The sequence below is a fragment of the Podarcis melisellensis genome (assembly GCF_964234715.1).
Source record: "Podarcis melisellensis genome assembly, chromosome: Z".
Classification (NCBI taxonomy): Eukaryota; Metazoa; Chordata; class Lepidosauria; order Squamata; family Lacertidae; genus Podarcis; species Podarcis melisellensis.
The window spans coordinates 12,303,886-12,322,993 of record NC_138547.1 but is presented as its reverse complement, the minus strand read 5'-3'; the positions used below and the strand labels follow the sequence as shown (position 1 = coordinate 12,322,993).

The window sequence follows — 19,108 nt, the reverse complement described above, 5'->3', positions numbered from 1 at the left end:
CGGACATTTGTCCACATTTTAGTGCAAATTTCTGCCAATAGTTTCTGTATGCAGCTTTGTCTAATATACACATTTTTTGTAAGTAGTTTCACTTAATACAATGCATTTCTGTATGCTATTTTCCCCTATTTTTAACACACACCTTCCTCTCATACATACATTTCTGTACACACTGGTTGGTTGGAGAGTTGCCTCTGATTTTCAAAGGATAGTAGTGTTTTAGGTTCATGTATTGGTTTGAGAAATGCCAATTAGGCAGGCTTTTACAAAATAAATAAAAATGCATGCAACAACTGAATTTCTCCTCTGTTGTCACGAAAAGTCCAGAGCAATGGATGATTTGAGATATGTATGTGTGTATGTTTCAGAGTAAAGAAAAACAGTACATGGTTCATAGCAGAAGACAATGAATTTGGGATAACAAGACCAGCCGACTTTTCCATCTTTGACCACACCACTGAAAGAACCAATCACTAAAATTAAGACATTGAAAAAGAGTACAATTTGTTTATTAGTAACAAAAATGGATACATTTGTCCTGTTTGTTGGTTTTTAGGAAATTTGATCATGTCAGCAGCGATACGTTTGTCTTTGTGGGTTTGTCTGTGAGCTGTGCGCTCCTGTGTGTGTGTGTAGGCTACAAACAAGGGCCATTCGGTTTTCACCTCTGGACTTTATTTTTTTGCGATCCTATGGCACTTTCCTTGCAACTGTACCTTGGAGATTTCTACAAAAACAAACAGACAAACAGACAGACAAACAGACAAACAAACAAACAAACAAACAGGAAGTCAAGCCTATAGAGGCCTCTATTGGCCCCAGCGGGAGACATTGAAAGCCCAAGTATGTCCTCTTTGGGGCTGATATGGCTCTTTTTTCTTTTCCTATGAAAGGGCAAAGCCCATTGCCAAAAGTGGCTGTGTAAAATATGTCATGTCGACCTGTAAAATAATACCTGTAAAATAATTCCTATGCTGGCTGGCCACTAGCCACCAGAATTCATGAGTCCCTCTTGTCCCAGAGGGAGCGTTTCCTACTTATTCCCAAGCAGGGCAGCTGGACTCCAGACAAGTCTAGACTTCACTGCTGCCCTGATTTCTTTTCCTTTTGGAAGCTGAAGCTGGTCCTTCGACTCAGTTTTCTTTGCTTTTGAGCCAAGTAATCTGCTCGTGTTGTACTGGCACGGGATTCCAGGATATAGTTCACCTATTGGGAAAAAAAACCACAGAGGAAGAGCTGTTTACTTTTAAGGCAGCAGCATGAGAAAGTCCTACTCCTAAGCAAGCTTACTTGGAAAACAAGCCCCATTGATTTCAAACAGGGCTTGGTTCACAGTAGGCAGGATTATCCTAGAAGGGATTTTTTAAAAAATATATTTAATCTCGGCCTCCTATGGTTTTTTTGCATGCTTGTGGCTTGCTATAAGAAAATGCCAACCCTGACTGAGAGCTGTTTCAAGTAGCAGAGTCTTAACACACATTTCAGCTCTTAAAAAGCCTCACTCACTTACCCCTGGGAAGGTATCCATCCTTCCAAGAACTGGCTTTTGACATTTGCTCATCCCACAAAAAAACAGAAGCTGAGTATTGGCTGGGGCTAGTAAGAGTTGTAGTCAAAAACAGCTGGAGGGCAGCAGGGTGTTGAAGGCTGTTCAGCGTCCTTCTCCCACCACCCCATCTCAATCAAAAACCAGAAGCCTAGCTGATTATAGCATTCTGTCCCCTACGGGGCCAGCTTAGAGACAATTCTTGTTTACAGGCTTCTTTCCCTAATGTTAACATCCTTAGGGGAAAGGGCACAGAGATCAGTGGTAGAGCATTTGCTTTGCATGCAAAAGTCCCAGGTTCAATTCCTGGAATCCACAGGTAGAGAGTGTCCAAAATCCCAGAGAGCCCCTGCCAGTCAGTGTAGACAATAGGGAGATGGATGGACCAATGGCCTGACTTGGTACAAGGCAGCTACCATCCAGCTATCCAGAAAACTGGCACTGATCACTCTTTGACTGATAAACACTGTTACTCGGGGTTGCATCCAGTGTAAGTCCTAATCAGAATACTCACTGAAATTGGCTGGCATAGCTAATTTAGGTGCATTTATTTCAATGGAACTGACTTGGACACATTCCTCAGCAAGGTGCTGCTGTACTGAGCATGAGCCATTAAATAGTCTGCAATAAAGGGCACTTTAATCTACCAGGCCACTTCTTTCCTTACGAAGTTTGTGGTCTTGGTTGTTTTTTATGTGCCTAGGATGTTTTGGCACATGTTACTTGATGGAGGCATTTTTAAATGATATTTAGCAAGCCAGCTCTTCCTTAAAATTTATTATCTCCCAGTGCTTGGGCGATAATCACATAGATAATTTTAATGGAAGGTTAATGCAAAAATCAAAAGATAAAAACGCCCTTTGCTCCGCCATTAGCTGGTTAATATGCTGTGGCATGAAATCTCACCCAATTTTATGCACCGCAGGGTGTTTCTCTTCTGTTGCAGATGAAGCTGTGGGGGCTAGGGGTGGATTGGAAGAATATATCTAAATAGCTATATATCTATATGCCCATGTATATGTATGTATGGAGGTTTCGTGGTAAGTAGAGTCTCAGGTCTTTTATTTCTTGATCATGCAAAGGATCTAATTGGAGAAGTATGAGCCAAGCTCCATCCCTTCCTCTACAGAAATAAATGGATTAATCAGAGAATTCATGAACCAACCAACCCCAAACAAAATCATCACCACGACCCAGGTTGCACTTTGTGTATGTTGCATGTGACTTAGCTCACCTGGATGAGTTGCCTGCCAACCAGAAAGTAATTTCATTTTATTTTAATTTAGTACATTTCACATTTTATTTCATCATTTTGCCATGAAGCATGGTGCCCTCCTCCTTCCCTTATAGCAATCCTGTGAGGTGACCAAGACGAGAGAAAGCCCAATTGGCCCAAGGTGACTCAGCAAGCTTCATGGCTGAGTGAGGATTTGAACCTGTGTCTCCTGGGTCCCAGTTTGACACTCTTACGATTATACCATCTCTGTGTCCCAACCATCTTACTGACAAAGTTCATTCCCCCCCCCCCCCCAGGATTAGAAAAGGGGAGGGGGAGAAAGTGATAAACCATTAGGTATAAAGTTGAGTCGTTCTCAGAAGAATCTGCTCTGCTGTGTTGCTGTGTAAGTCAATCCCTTGGATGTGCATTGGAAGGAGACAAGCTCAGAGAAGTGACTCAGACAGAGAGACAACAGGCAGCTTCTACCAAGGAGAGTCAGTTCTACTGTGCCTTAGCAATGGGAATGTATGAACAACTTAATCATGCCTGACTCCGCAGAGAAATGGCCAAATTACCCATCCCTCTTAAGGAAGGATGACTGGAAGCAGGCAAGGCTCAAGCAGTCTTTGGGGGAAGGGGTGCAGCTCAGTGGCAGAACATCTGCTTTGCATGCAGAAGGTCCTAGGTTCAAGCATCTCCAAGGATGACCAGGAGATCCCTGTCTGAAGCTCCAGAGAGCTGCTGCCAGTTAGGGTAGACAGTTCTAAGCTGCATAGGAAATGGCCCGACTCTTAGGTAGGGCAACTTCCTGTGCTCCTAATTACTTGCTAATTAGTGTGCTTCTGTTAGATTACTGCAACATGTTATACGTGGGGCTGCCTCTGAAGATGGTTTGGAAATTTCTGATGGTGAAGAATTCAATGGCCAGTTGCTCACTGGAGCGAGTCGGCTTGAGCATATATCACACTGACCCTGGCCCATCTACACTGGATGCCAATTTAGTTTCTGGTCCCAATTCAAAGTCCTGGTTTTGACCAATAAAGCCTTAAATGGCTCACGGTTACAATACCTCAAGGACTGCCTCTCCCCATATGAAATGATACAGATCCTGTGATCAACTGAGGCCCTTCTTCATGTGCTTCTTCTGCAAGAGGCCTGGAGGGTGGCAACACAAGAACAGGTGGCTCCCAGTTTGTGGAATGCTCTCCCCAGGGAAGCTCACCAGGCACCTTCATTACATATATTTAGGTGCTAGGCAAAAACATTTCTCATTTCCCAGGCCTTTGGCTAATTAAATAATTTATGGCCTTTTGAACTATGTGGGTGGGGCGGGTATTGTTTCTGCTTGTGATGCATTTTTGTGTTTTTATATGGTAAACCTCCCTGTGCTTCTTGGATGAAGGGCAGTAGAAAAATTCAATAAACAACAACAGCAACAACAACAATAGCTAAATAAATTCTGAGGACAGCTGGCAGCCTTGAGGACTAAGCTCATTCCTCCACCTTCACACAAAAACTGGGGTTATCAAATCCATGCCCAGTTATGGTTGCATGTCGTTGCCAATGCTATTGTGGGAGTACAAGAAGCAGGGACCATTGATCTTAACTCCTTTTTTTAAATACGCAAAAACCAAGGAAGGACAACAGTAGCTAAAGGGTTTAGTTGGGTCAGGCTAAAGACCATTCTAGTCCAGCAACCTTGTTCTACAATAGTTAACCAAGTGTCCTTATGGGAAACTTGCAGGAAGAACTTGATTGCATAAATGCTCTCCCCACTTGTGATTCCTAGCAACTGATATTCAAAATCATACTGCCTCCACCGGTAGAGCGGGAACAGCTAGTAACCATTGACAGCCTTACATCCTCCATCATCTCCCACCTCTCTTCCCCCAAACCTACCAATATTTTTAGATTTCCAAAAAAGCAGTGCCAAAAACTCTCCTAGGGATGCTGTAAAAATATGAATGGTGAAGGCAACGAGAAAGGAGGGGTGCCTGGTGATGGGAGTTTGCACCGAGCCCTTTCTTTTTGCTTGGATGGTGGGCGAGAACCAAGATTCCTTAGCATATGTCAGTTACTGAACACTGCCATAAGCTTTACATGGGAGGGAAAAAAATGTTAAGGACTGGAAATGGCACATAAAGCTTATCACTAGAAAATTTTAAATTGCCATAAAAATAATAGATGGCAGCAAGTTCCGTTTAACCTTCCAACAGCATTAAGTGCCTTCGTTTCAGAAAGTAAATCAGCCGGGGTGTGCAGGCAAGCTGTATTTCCTTAAATTAAAGAAAAGAAAGTAAACCGTAGCAATAAAAAAGGGAGAAAGATTTCCCTTCAAAACAAACAAACAAACAAAAGCCTGAATGGAAAAGACAGTGCCAGGGATTGGAGACCTGCGAAAGGGTCTCTGTAAAGGGGGCAATGAAACTCACTCACTTGATTGCACCCCCACACACACACACAATCCAGGAGCTAGAATCAGAAAACCGCTACCCAAAAGTTTTTCAGATGTCAAGAACAGACTCATGCTTTTAATGGAACACTCCTGAAATCTTCTGAGTAAGACGAACAGCGGCAATAAAGCCCAAGCACGAGTGCAGTGGGATGCATGCTTAAATATTCCACACTATGCTCAAAGAACACTCCCATTTGTTAAATCCTTCAAAAGGACCGTCGCTTAGCCAAGGCCACCCGTATGCAAGGAGGACGTCTGCTTGGGTCGTGGGTGTTTGGGAGCTTGGCTGAAGCTAAAAGCATGTGATAGCGGAGGAAGGAGGGGAAACCTGTCTCCAATGAAATGGGAGGATCAGGCACCAGGTCCATGCTAAATCCACTTTTGGCTGCTTCCTCCAAGGTCAAGATCATGCCTGACCCTGTGACATAAAGTCTGAATACTCAGTAGAGTGCACCAGATAAATACTGGGCCTATGCCAACTTGTCAGGTACCAGGGGGCACCTGTTTCTGGTCCAAGTACGCCAGCTGCTCTCCCCTTCCCCCACATTTTCTTTTGAAAGAACCAGATGTAGTTTAACCAATAGCCTATCCATACCTAATGAAGTTCCCAGGTACTTGCAGTAGCTATCAGTGCCAACAACTACTACAAGCACACTGGACTACTAGGGTGCCCGTTTGCAGCCTTATCCTTACCTTGATTTTGGGGAAAGGAAAAAGCTGCTGACAAACCATTCAGACTCTGACAGCAGCTTGTAGAGTGGGGCAATAGAGGGCTGGACCAGGTTTCAGTAAAGGAGTTATGCAAGTTCTTGGCCTCAAAATGATTGGTATTTAAGGTCAGAGAACGAGAGAGAGCGAGAGCGAGAGCAAGAGCGAGAGCGAGAGCGAGAGAGAGAGAGAGAGAGAGAATGCATTCTTCCAATCAAGCTGGCTAAACCCCCTGGGTATATTTATGCTTTCCCTTGTAGCCTGTACCTTGACTTGCCTGTGTGTTCTCCTTTGAGTAAGATGTTCAGTAAGCATATTTCCATGGCAGACCTGCCCTTGGCTTGTGGCACATGATGGCTGAAACTCTCCAGTGCTAGACTAAGAGTACTCCATGACCACACAGCCTGAGTGCAAAACCATGCCCTTGGCAACAAAGGGAGTCTTTGACCTTCCTATTGCTTTGCTTATTAAACAAGCACATTTCCAGCTTTTTACACAGCAAAAGTGAGAGCAATGCTTGGATTCTCAGAAGCAAGAAAAGGAAGGTTGTGTGTAAGTGTGGAACTGAGAACCAGATGCTTGCCCATTTGTTGAGGATGCTTCTTGCAAGTATTTATTCACCCAGGTCATAGCAAACTGGAACCTCCCAGCAAATGGACCCCCGACCCAACAACTAATTCTTTGGAAGCCACATACCTTCAGCACAATCTCGTTGACAGTAGCAGCATCAGACTCAAAGTAGAGATGTTTGTAGTCGTGATTGCTTAGATATGCGAGTTTAAATATTGCATGGCCTGTTAAAGGAATTAGAGGGAGAAAGAAAAGAGAAAGGATTGACATGACAAAATGCAGTGTTAACAAAAGCCCATTCTGGAATAAATAAAACAGAATAAGTGTTTAACCTATTCCCCATCGCCACCTCCCTTGAATTAAAATTGGGGACACAATGAGAAAGGTGTTTCACTCATCACTGAAATGGAAGAAATTTAAAAGGGCATCATTTTGGCTGGCTTGTGCCCTGAACTGCTTAGAAGAATAAGAACTAGCTGCCTTCTGAGGAGTCTACCCACTGTATCTCTGTCTGAATCCTTGTGTTCTTGGGTCGAAGAAGGCAAGTCAAGAGAAGCTGCAAAGAGAGGCAGCAGGGAGCCTCCTTTGCAAGGCATAGAATTCTGCTGCACCTTTGCGCTGAGCATGACCAAACGATCCCACTGCACCTTACGTGTTTCTGACACCTGGTGGAGGCTGCCTGGAAGGAGGCGAGGCTTGGGACTCAGGAACCAGACTCTTCTGTGGGTAATCTTCTTTGGATTGGATTGGGAGCCTTTCGCTATTTAATTCCATTTTCTTCTCTCGAGAAAACTGGCCCTTCTCTCCTGAGGCACACTTTGCGTGCTCCCCAGCAGCAGACAGTTTGGGAATGATTGCTCTGAAAACTTTCAGCAAAAGCTCGTGGGCATGACAGGAAGTGGAGAGGGAAGAGCACACAGATGGCGATCTTAGCATACCATCGGCAGAACAGACGGCAGGAGGGAGCCTGACAGCCTTCCCATGTCATTTCAATTTAAGGCGAGGGGTGGCTCACCAGAGAGGCTGAACTCCTATCAAGGAAAGTTCACTCCCTCCCCCTCTTCTCTCCCCCCCTCCCGCAGCTTCCCCTCCGGAGGGAAAAATGCAAATATCTGCCACATGGCTAGTTGGGTGCCAGCGGTCCCTGGACTGGATTCCTGCTTAAGCACCCTAGTTAGGGAGAAAAAGGATATTGCAAATTGTTCCCAATGTATAATTGCCATTGCCAGTGGAGGAGAGGTGGGGGACTTAAAAGTAAAATAAAAACAAAAGGTTGCTTTGTTGCTTTACTAAGGAATGATTGAAGGTGCAACAAAACAAAAGCAGCACCTCAATATATAAGCTCAGCTGCCATCAAAGGCTACTAGCTATGATCCTTGGAGGTGCTATTGTTTCCAAATATCAGTTGCTGGAAATTGCAGATGGAGCAGGTGCTGCTAAGCTCAGGTCCTGCTTGTGGGTTTAAAAGGATGTATAAAGGTTCAATAAAGCAACTTGCCGATCAGAAGGTCGGCAGTTTGAATCCCCGCGACGGGGTTAGCTCCCGTTGCTCGGTCCCTGCTCCTGCCCACCTAGCAGTTCGAAAGCACGTCAAAGTGCAAGTAGATAAATAGGTACCGCTCCGGCGGGAAGGTAAACGGCGTTTCCGTGCGCTGCTCTGGTTCGCCAGAAGCGGCTTAGTCATGCTGGCCACATGACCCAGAAGCTGTACGTCGGCTCCCTCAGCCAGTAAAGCGAGATGAGCGCCGCAACCCCAGAGTCGTCCGCGACTGGAGCTAATGGTCAGGGGTACCTTTAATATTTAACAGGGAAAAATACGGCTTCTGTAACATGTTTACTCCCCCCCAACCCCAGATCTCAATCAGTAAAGTGCTCTGAATGCAATGTTGTTTGAAAAGGAAGAGGGAATCATGGAGGGCACCCTATTCCCTCCCCTTCCTCCTTTAGCCATGCCCCTTTGAGGAAATGAAACTTCAAAGTGTATTATTACTCTAGCTGCATCACGCCCTGAGAACAGCCTTCCCTGACCAGATGAGCTCCAAGATGGGTGCAGCCAGGACTTATGCTGAGAGGGGGGTAGGCCATTGGGGTTTTTTTGGGGGGGGGAGATCCTCAGTTAGCTATGTATTTTTATTGATTGGGGGGCAGCAGCCCCTCCCTGCCCCCCCTGGCTATGCCCATGCCCTCCAGAGGAGTTGGACTACAAGTCCCATCAGTGTTAGCCACTGAGAAGCATCGGAATGATTCTTTCTTGATTAAGCACCTCAGGTGGCTAATCTTATGACTTTGCCTTCCAAAAATTGTGGGGGGGGGAGTGGCTTTGGTGATTCTGGCACAAGCAGTGCCCCACCCCCTGCAGCAGCAGCTGGTCTGTCATCGGGGCTAAGATACCCAATCTATGAGCCAGGAACCTCTGCTATCAACTTAGCTCACTTCTTTAGGGGAGTCGCTCTACAGAGCGTTCAACCTGCCCTCCCCACCCAGGAAACCCAATCACAGTTATACTGTGTTATTTTACATGTTGTTTTATGTTGGTGCTAGTAGGATGCTAAGTTGTTAATCTAGGTTTTACTTCAGTTTCTAACACCGTCCACCTCACTCCCAAGTGGACTACAAAAACATTGTAATAAAACTCAGCAATATCTAGTTCAAATATAATACTGCATGAAATAAAGCTAGATGTGTTCTGTGCTAGCTTAAGTTTGGCTATGAACTTCCACCTGCCCCACAAAAAAAGAAGATCCAAATGAGTATGCTGAGGATCAGACTCTAGGGAGTTTCTAGGGAAAGGAAGTTTGCTTTAATATTCTCAGACAGTGTTTCCCAAAGTGGTATACATACCCATGGAGATATACAAAAGGGTTTAAAAGGGTACATGGAGAATGTGTGTGTGTGTGTGTGTGTGTGTGTGCATGCAGCTATCTACCTATCTATTCATAAATAAAATTAGGGTTGCCATATTTCAAAAAGTGAAAATCCAGACACAAAAGTTGTTGAGCTTTCTTCTGTAAGGTTGTTGAAGTTTCTGAGCTATTTTTTAAAAGGAAATTCGCCAAAGAATCAACACTTCCAACATGGGTTGCCACTTTTACTGGACTTTTTTTTTACTGATTTCCGGAAATTTTTAGATGCTGCTTTTGACAGATGAATCCTGGATATGTGTGGGAGATGCTGGACGTGTGGATAAAATAGTATTACTAAAGCTACCCCAAACTAATCTTTGCCCAATAAGGGGTTTGCCGGCAGTAATATTAAACTCTCGAATTGTGATTATTTTAAGTTTGGGAACACTGTGCCAGGTAGCTGGTGGACTCCTCAAGAAGCAGTGGCAGATGGGAGTGTGCAGTGAGTGGAGTGTGCAGTGAGAAGTTTATGCTCTGCTATTTTGGTGGGTACCGAATACACAAGAAGCTGCCTTGTACAGAGTCAGACTGTTGGTCCTTCTAGCTCAGTATTGTCTACATCAGGGGTCAGCAGCCTTTTCCAGCCATGGGCTGGTCCACTGTCCCTCAGACCATGTGATGGGCTGGACTATATTTTGAAAAAAAATATGAACAAATTCCTATGCCCCACAAATGACTCAGAGATGCATTTTAAATAAATGGACACATTCCACTCATGTAAAAATACGCTGATTCCCGGACCGTCTGCGGGCCAGATTGAGAAGGCAATTGGGCTGCATCTGGCCCCTGGGCCTTAGGTTGCCTACCCATGGTCTACATGCACTGTCAATGGCTCTTCAGGGATTCAGGCAGAAGTCTCTCCCAGCTCTACAAGGGAATGCCAAGGATTGTACTTGGGGCCTTCTGTGTGCAAAGCGGATGCTCTACCACCAAGCTACGATGGAAAAGGTTCTCCATCTCTTGTTGAGTAATCTCTAAGTATACTTTGCTCTGTTCCCTACATGGCTGCTCTGGATACACCTTACACAGATGTTCCACAGTCAGGCCCTGCACAGGATACTTGGTGCCCTTCATTCATATGAAAATTCATGCATTGGCAATTAAGATTTAATGTATTAGAGGCTGTTCTCCCCATTTTCATTTTAATGTGTTCAGTCCAAAGGTCCAACTTTAACTCGAATCTACAAAAATAACAGCATCATTTTAATGGAGATTTATCCACTTTTCCCGGAGGGGAGCGGATTTGAAACCTTTTTTTACAGTAGCTTAATTCTCCAGATCTCCCCAAATAAACTGATATATGGCCAGCAAACTGGAGACCTTCATATTTCATCACAACATGTTAATTAAACACTGTTATTGCATGCTAATCAGGAATTATGAATTCTCCACTGGAAAAAAAAACCTGGTGGATGATCCAAAACCAAACTTCACAGAAGCAAAAGAGCAATCACACTACATGATAAGGGGCAAACATTTCTAAACTGGGAGTCTATAGGTGTGTGGTTATTTCTGTTGCTCCTTGTTACAAGAAAACCAGTATTTGGCACTGTTGCTTGCTACTGGTGTGGGCAAAATGCACTAAGGGCAAGAAACCAAGACCTTCCAAAAGCAAGAGTTCTAAGTGGTACAGTCACCTATCCTCTCACACACAAACCTGCACACCGAGTGAGATCAGATCCAGAGGCCCTTTTCCCAATGCTCCCTGCCTTCTGGGAATAAGATGAGGAACCTCAGCCCTGGGGGACAAATATGGTTCTGGACCTCAGAGAAAAGAAGGGGAAGGGTGTTGCCGCCATGCACTGAGGAGGGACAAGAGGAACAGAGGCAGGCTGGAGAAGGGCCTGCTGAGGGTGCTCCAGTGAAGCTCCTGCCTGGCTCCCTTGGCCCAAAAGTGCATGGGAGGGGGAAGCTGCCCTTCGTGGCCCTTGTGCTCAGGAACAGAGATCAAGGGAGCCCAGGGACCCAGACGGGTGCAAGGGCAGCTCCGAGCTGCCACCCCAGCCCTGAAGGCCTTGCCTTGATGAGGGAGCCTGTCTTGCCTGGTGTTCCCGATTCTACACCTCGGCCTCCCCCCCATTCAGCATGCGCACAGTACTGAGCTAGATGGACCCTCAGTCTGACTTGTTATAAGGCAGTTGCTTTTCCCATATACCCCATATATATCCAGGGAAGGAGCCACAGTTCAGTGGTAGAGCATCTGTTTTGCTTGGGAAAGGTCTCAGGCTGAATCTGAAGCCCTGGATAGCCAGTTACAGTACTCAATGATGAGCTAGATAGACCTGTGTTCCGACTCCATACAAGGCTGCTTTCTGTGTTCCTATGTCTTAAGGGAGGGCTGTAGCTCAGTGGTAGAGCATCCATTTTGCATGCAGAAGGCCCCAGGTTCAATACCCAATGGCATCCCCAGGTACGCCCAAAACCTTGGAAAGCACCTGCCAATCAGTGTAGAGAACACTGAGCTAGATGGGCCAATGTCTGACTCCATATAAAGCAGCTTCCTATGTTCCTAACTGGAACTTCCCAAAACAATCTAAAAACTGAAACGCTGCTATCCCTTGAAACCTGCACTTCTTCAAATTTTGCTGTGTGGTTTCTCCAACCCTAGACAGTGTATACAGTTTTTTCTTTTTCATCTAAGAAAATTTATATACAGTGGTACCTTGGGTTAAGAACTTAATTCATTTTGGAGGTCCGTTCTTAACCTGAAACTGTTCTTAACCTGAAGCACCACTTTAGCTAATGGGGCCTCCTCATGCTGCCGTGCTGCTGGAGCACGATTTCTGTTCTCATCCTGAAGCAAAGTTCTTAACCCGAGGTACTATTTCTGGGTTAGTGGAGTCTGTAACCCGAAGCGTATGTAACCCGAGGTACCATTGTACTGTTTACTTGACAGAAAGCATCTAGGCAACTCACAGAGAACAAACTAAGATATTAATTTAAATGCCCATAAAATCCAATAAACAAACAAACAAATAAATAAACAAATTGGGTGTAAAATGTGTATATTAGTGTAAATAACATAGGGGGGAAAAACATTACATTAGAAAAAATGGCATACCAAAATGCAAAATGAAACCTAATCTGCAAAATTGTATATAGATACATGTACTAAAATGCTAACAATTTTTCCATGAAAACCTTTTCACCCAAACAAAATTCACAAGCTGATACAGAAACACGGGAAACTGATTGGAAAAATAAAATGAGAAAGGGAGAGAAACTGTGATTGACAAATATCCTCCCTCCCTAATGCCTGGTCTGCTCTCTTTGGCTCACTGAGAACTGCCTCCACAATGAGACGAGAGCTCAAATGACATCTTCCCCAACCTTGGAAGGTGTCAAGGGGAAGGGGACAATTGGGTGCCAGATCCACCAGAAGATGCAGAGCGAAGGGAAGGCACCTGCAACCTAGGTCTACATGCTTCTGAATAGAAGTGGCTGGAAACCACAGGAGGGGGGAGTTGCTGTTGTGCTCAGGTCCTATTTGGGGGGGGGGTTCCTCTTGGGGCATCTGGTTGGCCACTGTGAGAACAGGATGCTGGACTAGATGGGCCACTGGCCTGCTAACAGGCTCTTCCTATAGCCGTTACCATTCGGATGCCACCTCCCATCCCCAAATTATATGGATTACAGCTAATAAATGTTGTAGTTTTAAACAGATGGAGGGAACCCATTTGGTGGAGTCTGAAACAAACAAACAAGCAACAAAACAAACAAAACGAAACGAAACGAAACAAACCGAAACAAACAAACAAACGAACAAACAAACACTAATAGTACATACTCAGGGTCAAACTAGATGTGATGCAAAACACGTTGCTTGTTGTGCCTCCTCCATCCTTCCTTTCTTCCCTCTTCCTTTCGTTCGTTCTGGGTGGAAACCGCAGTGAGGAAGCATCACCCATTGCGGCTGTTATTAAGGATGACAAAGCAACCACCACCAAGGGCCATGTTTAGCATCATGCCGGTTAAGTTCAGCCCATGGACTGTGAGGGGTGCTGCAGGAACCCGTTGCGCCGCACTCCCTTGCATGTTACAGGGGGAAATATCAGCCAAGCTGTCGCTGAAGGAACGCCTGTCTATCATTCTTGACCCTCCTGTCAAGAAACTCCTGAGGAGCTTCTGAAGAACCCTAGGGCTCCCCGCGGAAGGCAGTCTGGCTCTCCATCTGTGTGGTGGGAATAATTAAGACTCACCTCCCAGGAGGAAGAGGTGTCACAAAAATACAGTGAGAGACACAGTGCTTACCAAGGAACAGCAGCAACAGGCCTGGGAAGATCACATTTTGGGCTGAACGACAAGGCTCACATCCGCTTCACAGGCTCTGGCATTCCCTCCTTTTATTTAAAGAGATGCAAACTAGTTTTGCCAGTAGGGTGGTTTCGAGTGCTGCAGAGGTCAAGGAGGAAAGGGTGGTGGGATGGCAGCAGCGATCCACGGGCCTGATTTGGCTCAGGGGGCTGGCAGTTGCTGACCCTTTGCATTACAGGCTTACTCTTTAGCACAGAGCCCCTGCAAGGCCTCTCACTGCCGGCCTCTCTCGCTTTTAAATCTGGTGATTTATCTCGTCTCTTCCGCTCTGGTATTTCACAGCTGACAGAAGCAGAACGCGGAACTTTATTTCAAATTCTTATTTTAGCTTTTTAAAGAGTCAGCCCTTTTCGGGGGCCATTACAGAGTCAGAGATGTCAATAATGCTTATGGCGGGGAGAGTAACAGGAGGCAGGGGTTTCAATCCATCATGGAAGATGCATCTTACTGGGGTGTGTGTGTGTGTGTGTGTGTGCACGCACGCATGCATGCATGCATGCACGCACACACAACCTTTTGTAGTAAGAGAGAGAACTATATTCCACAGCCAGGACCTTTGCTTTCCAAAATGGGATAAAAACTTTCCGTGGGCTGGGAGATACAGTTAGATTAGGAATCTCCAACCTGTGTATGCCACATATTACTTGAGATAGTCGCTGAAGTCACTGCAAAGCTGGGATAGGGAAACGTTTTCAGCCTGAGGGCCACATTCCCCTCTGGGGGCCACATGGCAAGCAGGGCTAGAGGCAAAAATGGGAAGAGCAATAAATATACAGTCATACCTCGGGTTGTGAATGCTGCGGGTTGCGCGTTTTCGTGATACGCATGCGCGGCGGGTGGCAAATGCTGCAGGTTGCAAACATGCCTCCCACAGGGATCATGTTCGCAACATGAGGTATGACTGTAAATCTTACCTTTGTACTAGAGATTATTTCTATATAGAGCCACACAACCCTCTCTATCCTCTGCCCAGACAAGCAGAAGGCATTATCGGTCATCTTATTTTGAACCTATGGGCACTCTCCCTGTCCAATTAGATAAAACAAAATAAAATAAAAAATTCTTTCCAGTAGCACCTTAGAGACCAACTAAGTTTGTTATTGGTATGAACTTTCGTGTTATTAGTATGAGTTTTCGTTTTTATTTTGTTTTAACTACAGCAGACCAACACAGCTACCTACCTGTAACTGTCCAATTAGATGGCATTGATGTTTTCTTTTTTTGGGGAGGTGTTAAATTTTCTGCATGTTAATTTCAATGAATGCTTCCTACTTCAGTTAAATTGTGGACTAGAAAACTGGAAGATCATCATTAGTTCTGATCATTGTCAAAATTATCTTGTTGCAACCCCGCCCCCCTGCCCCCAAACCGACGGCTTATCAAAATATCCCCCTTGCTTTGAAAAAAGGGAGGAGACGGGCTGTGCTTCAGATTTATATGCCCCCCCCAAATGATTTAGGAAACAAAAAGCCAGGGGGACTTGGGTGAGGGTTTTATGTCCCTCCATGCCCAAATTGTACACTGTTAACAGCGTGAAATATTTGTTCAGCAAAACGATCAAAGCGGCACTTTGCTCTGCTGCTAGTTGGGACAGATGCGAGTTTCTGGGTTGCGAGGGGCAAATTGATTTCCATTTCCAGGAGTGCTTAGAGAACGTGATATACGGCTCTGGAGCCACCTTCCAATAGAATGTCACCGTGGGTAATACAGAGATCGATGTGGATTTCAATTTATTTATTTTTTGCTCCCTGTGTGTAAGAATGAGATTATGGGGACTGCCAACAGCAAGGGTGTAGTGCTAACCACAGGAAGCAATATATACTAAGGAGAAGGGCCCATAGCTCAGGGGTAGAGCACCTGCTTTGCATGCAGAAGGTCCCAGGTTTGATCTCCGAAACCTTTAGGTAGGGTCGGGAAAGACTCCTACCAATCAGCACAGAAGACGATACTGAACTAGACAGACCAATGATCTGTATAAGCCATTTTTCATATGCTCCTCTCTTTTCTTTTGAGAATGGACAATAGCTCAGTGGTCAGTCATAGGATTTGCACGCAGAAGGTTGTAGGTTCAATCCCAACATCTCCAGGTGGGGCTGGGAATGACTCTAGTTCAAAACTCCGCAGAGCCACTGGGAGATGCATCATTGGTATGACTCTGTATAAGGCAGTTCCTGCTGTCCTTTCAAACTCATTCATTCCTAATATGGCAGACACCTTGCTGCCTTGGATGGGAAAGACAGGAATGTTCTACCTGGAGATGCTGGGGACTGAACCTGGGACCTTCTGCATGCAAGGTAGATGCTTTGTCACTGAGCTGTGGCCCTTACCTGGTGAAAAGGATTGGCAGGGGGTTCAGCCCTGAGAGGAGGAGGGTTCTTCACACAATCCCACATGATTCAAAGTGAAATTCAACATCCACAGGATGTGACTCCATGGGAAGTCGGTTTTAACAAGAACTAATAATAATAATAATAATAATAATAATAATAATAATAATAATAATAATAGAATCATGCAATCATAGAATTGTAGAGTTGGAAGGGATCCCGAGAGTCATCTAATCCAAACCCCTGCAATGAAGAAATCTCAACTAAAGCATCCATGACAGATGGCTGTCCAACCTCTGCTTAGAAACCTTCAAGGAAGGAGAGTCCACCACCTTCCGAGGGAGACGTTCCACTGACAGCTCTTACTATCAGAAAGTTCTTCCTGATATTTAGTCGGAATCTTCTTTCTTGTAACTCAATTTGGGTTCTACCCTCCAGAGCAGGAGAAAACAAGGTTGCTCAATCTTCCATGTGACAGCCCTTTAGATATTTGAAGATGCCTATCCTATTTCCTCTCAGTCTCCTCTTCTCCAGGCCAAATACAGTGGTACCTCGGGTTAAGTACTTAATTCGTTCTGGAGGTCCGTTCTTAACCTGAAACTGTTCTTAACCTGAAGCCCCACTTTCTTAACCTGAAGCACCAAGCCTCCTGCTGCCGCTGCGCAGCAGCTGCACAATTTCTGTTCTCAACCTGAAGCAAAGTTCTTAACCCGAGGTACTATTTCTGGGTCAGCGGAGTCTGTAACCTGAAGCATATATAACCTGAAGCGTATGTAACCCGAGGTACCACTGTATATCTAACTCCCTCAATGGCTCCTCATAAGACTTGGTTTCCAGACTCTGGATAATCTTGGTCATTCTCCTCTGCACAAGTTCCAGCTTGTCGATATCCTTTTTAAATTGTGCCCAGAACTAGACACATATTCCAGGGGGGGTCTGACCAAGGCAGAATAGAGTGGGACTATTACTTCCCTTGATCTGGACACTTTACTTCTGTTGATGCAGCCTAGAATAATATTACTGTATTATTTTTTTGCTGATGCATCACATGGTTGACTCATGTTAAACTCGTGGTTTGTGAAGACCCCTGGATCATTTTCACATGTACTACTAGCAAGCACTAGTAGTCTAGAGTAGTTTGTCTTCCTTTGCTGGCCGCCCTGCACTCAGCTCTCGCCTGTGGCTCCAGCAGCAACACCCTGGGAAATGGGTCTCAAACCTTTGGTGTGTTAGAGACTCCCCTGGCATGCGATGACAGGCTCAAGAGGATGGAGCAGTTGAGTGGGCCCAACAATAAAGAAGGTGGTTACTGTTTGTGCTGCAGAGGGAAATGAGGGGCAGATGGGCATGTCAACCTCAGAAAGTAGCTTATCTAGTAGAATAAAAACTGATCCTAAACCTTCACTGCCTTTCAGCTATATTCATTTGTGAGAAAGCCTATGGAGGAAACTGTGACAAGTTTTCGGAGAGGATGAGTGACTTAAAGTGAGGAACCTCTATCATGCCCAAACACCACATAATAGTCCTGAAAGTTAGTCCTCAGGACATTAAGTCAGCTAACCCTTCCTTATTTTAATTACTTTTGAGATAGGGATGAATTACGACTGAGGTGATCTGTACTCCCAAAAAGTTGATATTTTTGTTGTGCTTTGGCATCCAGCTTTTTACACAGATACCACTCAGTGTTTGGCTCATTAACAGCTAAATTCTGTGATTTTAATAGCTGTTGTTCACCCCAATTCACCCCACCCCTGAAAGCCTTCGAAGACCACATCCTCACCAATAAATCTAAAGCACTCTCACACCACTTTAACAGTCATGGCTTCCTCCCCAAAGAATTATGGGATCTGTGGTTTGTTAAGGGTACTGACCCCATAGGTCTAGAATTCTCAGCACCCTTAACAAATTGCAGCTCTCAGGATTCTCCAAGACCTTTAAAAAGGTATAAGAGTGCTGCTTTTTGTCCAGTGGTATGAGATCAGGACTCAAGACTTCTTGCATCCAGGTGGCAAATAGTGCCCTCAAACAAGGAGGCCAGATCCTGCCTCTGCTACTCCTGACATCTAAAACGAGAAGCTTTTTGAGTTGGAGGTGTTGAGGCAGAGTCCTCTAGTACCCAAACACCATTGGTTCTCATCCCTTTTAAGCTTACTCTCTGCAAGAAGCCCCCCCCCCCCGCCCCCTTGTTTTGGAAGAGATGATAAATAAATCAAATTGCACTAAGCAGCCTTTCCACAGTTGCGATCGGGCTCCTTTGCCACGTCTGCACCTCATCAATCACGCCATTGTCTGCTTGAGAGCCGAGCCTTGTAAATGTCATATCCACTCAAGCCCAAGGAGAAGCGAATCCAAATGCAGCAAAGGAGTTTTAATTGGATAGTGTAATTAAACTGGGGAGGGGGAAGAAAGAAAGAGAGGGAGAAAGACCCAGCAGGCTGCCTTTGACAGGATAGATGAAGCCCCCCTTTTAATAGGGCTAAGAACATATTTGTTAAAGAGGATGAGGCAATGAATGGTCTCTTCCTGATGGTGCTCTGGAGCACTCTGTGTGCGTGTACACACACACACACACACACACACACACACACACACACACATCCTGCCTCTGCTACTCCTGGGGTCCTTTTGGGGTGTGTGAGAAGCCGATGGGCACACCCACTTGGAGCAGGCTGCTATACGATAGAACTCCCAGCTCAAAAGCAATGGGGAAAGCCCATCTTTAGGAATGGAGAAGGCTGCTTCATACTGAATTGGGTCCTTAATCCAACTAGCTCAGTACCGTTTGCACTTACTGACAGCAGGTCTTTAAAAGGGACTCATCACAGAAAAGCCCTGGAATGGGTGACGAGAGACAAGAGTTTTGCCATGAAGCTCCTGCAGCATCTGATGGCACCATGCCAAGAGATACCAGCAAACGTAGGAAGCTGCCTTCTACTGGATCAGACGACTGGGTCCATCTAGCTCAGCACTATCTACACTGACTGGCAGTGGTACTCCTGGCTTTCAGGCAGGGGGCACTCCCAGCCCTACCTGGAGATGCCGGGAATGAACGTTGGACCTTCTGCA

At 45.3% G+C, this 19,108-nt stretch overlaps 1 protein-coding gene across 10 annotated transcripts in view; it reads right to left on the bottom strand.

Moving 5' to 3' along the window:
- Nucleotides 1–493: 493 nt before the first annotated feature.
- Nucleotides 494–19,108, bottom strand: part of MAPKAP1 (MAPK associated protein 1) — a 187,172-nt gene continuing 168,557 nt past the window's right edge. For 4 of the 10 annotated variants that reach the window (XM_081896475.1, XM_081896477.1, XM_081896472.1 and 1 more), the window contains 3 exons: nt 13,189–13,314; nt 6,625–6,722; nt 494–1,206 (listed from right to left, as the gene is read on the bottom strand). In XM_081896475.1, coding sequence (XP_081752601.1) covers nt 1,081–1,206; nt 6,625–6,722; nt 13,189–13,314 — 350 coding nt within the window. In that variant the 3' untranslated portion in view covers nt 494–1,080. Of the gene's footprint in view, nt 1,207–6,624; nt 6,723–8,115; nt 8,291–13,187; nt 13,315–19,108 lie in introns of those variants that run through there. The other 6 variants (XM_081896476.1, XM_081896473.1, XM_081896478.1 and 3 more) reach the window with 4 other exon arrangements.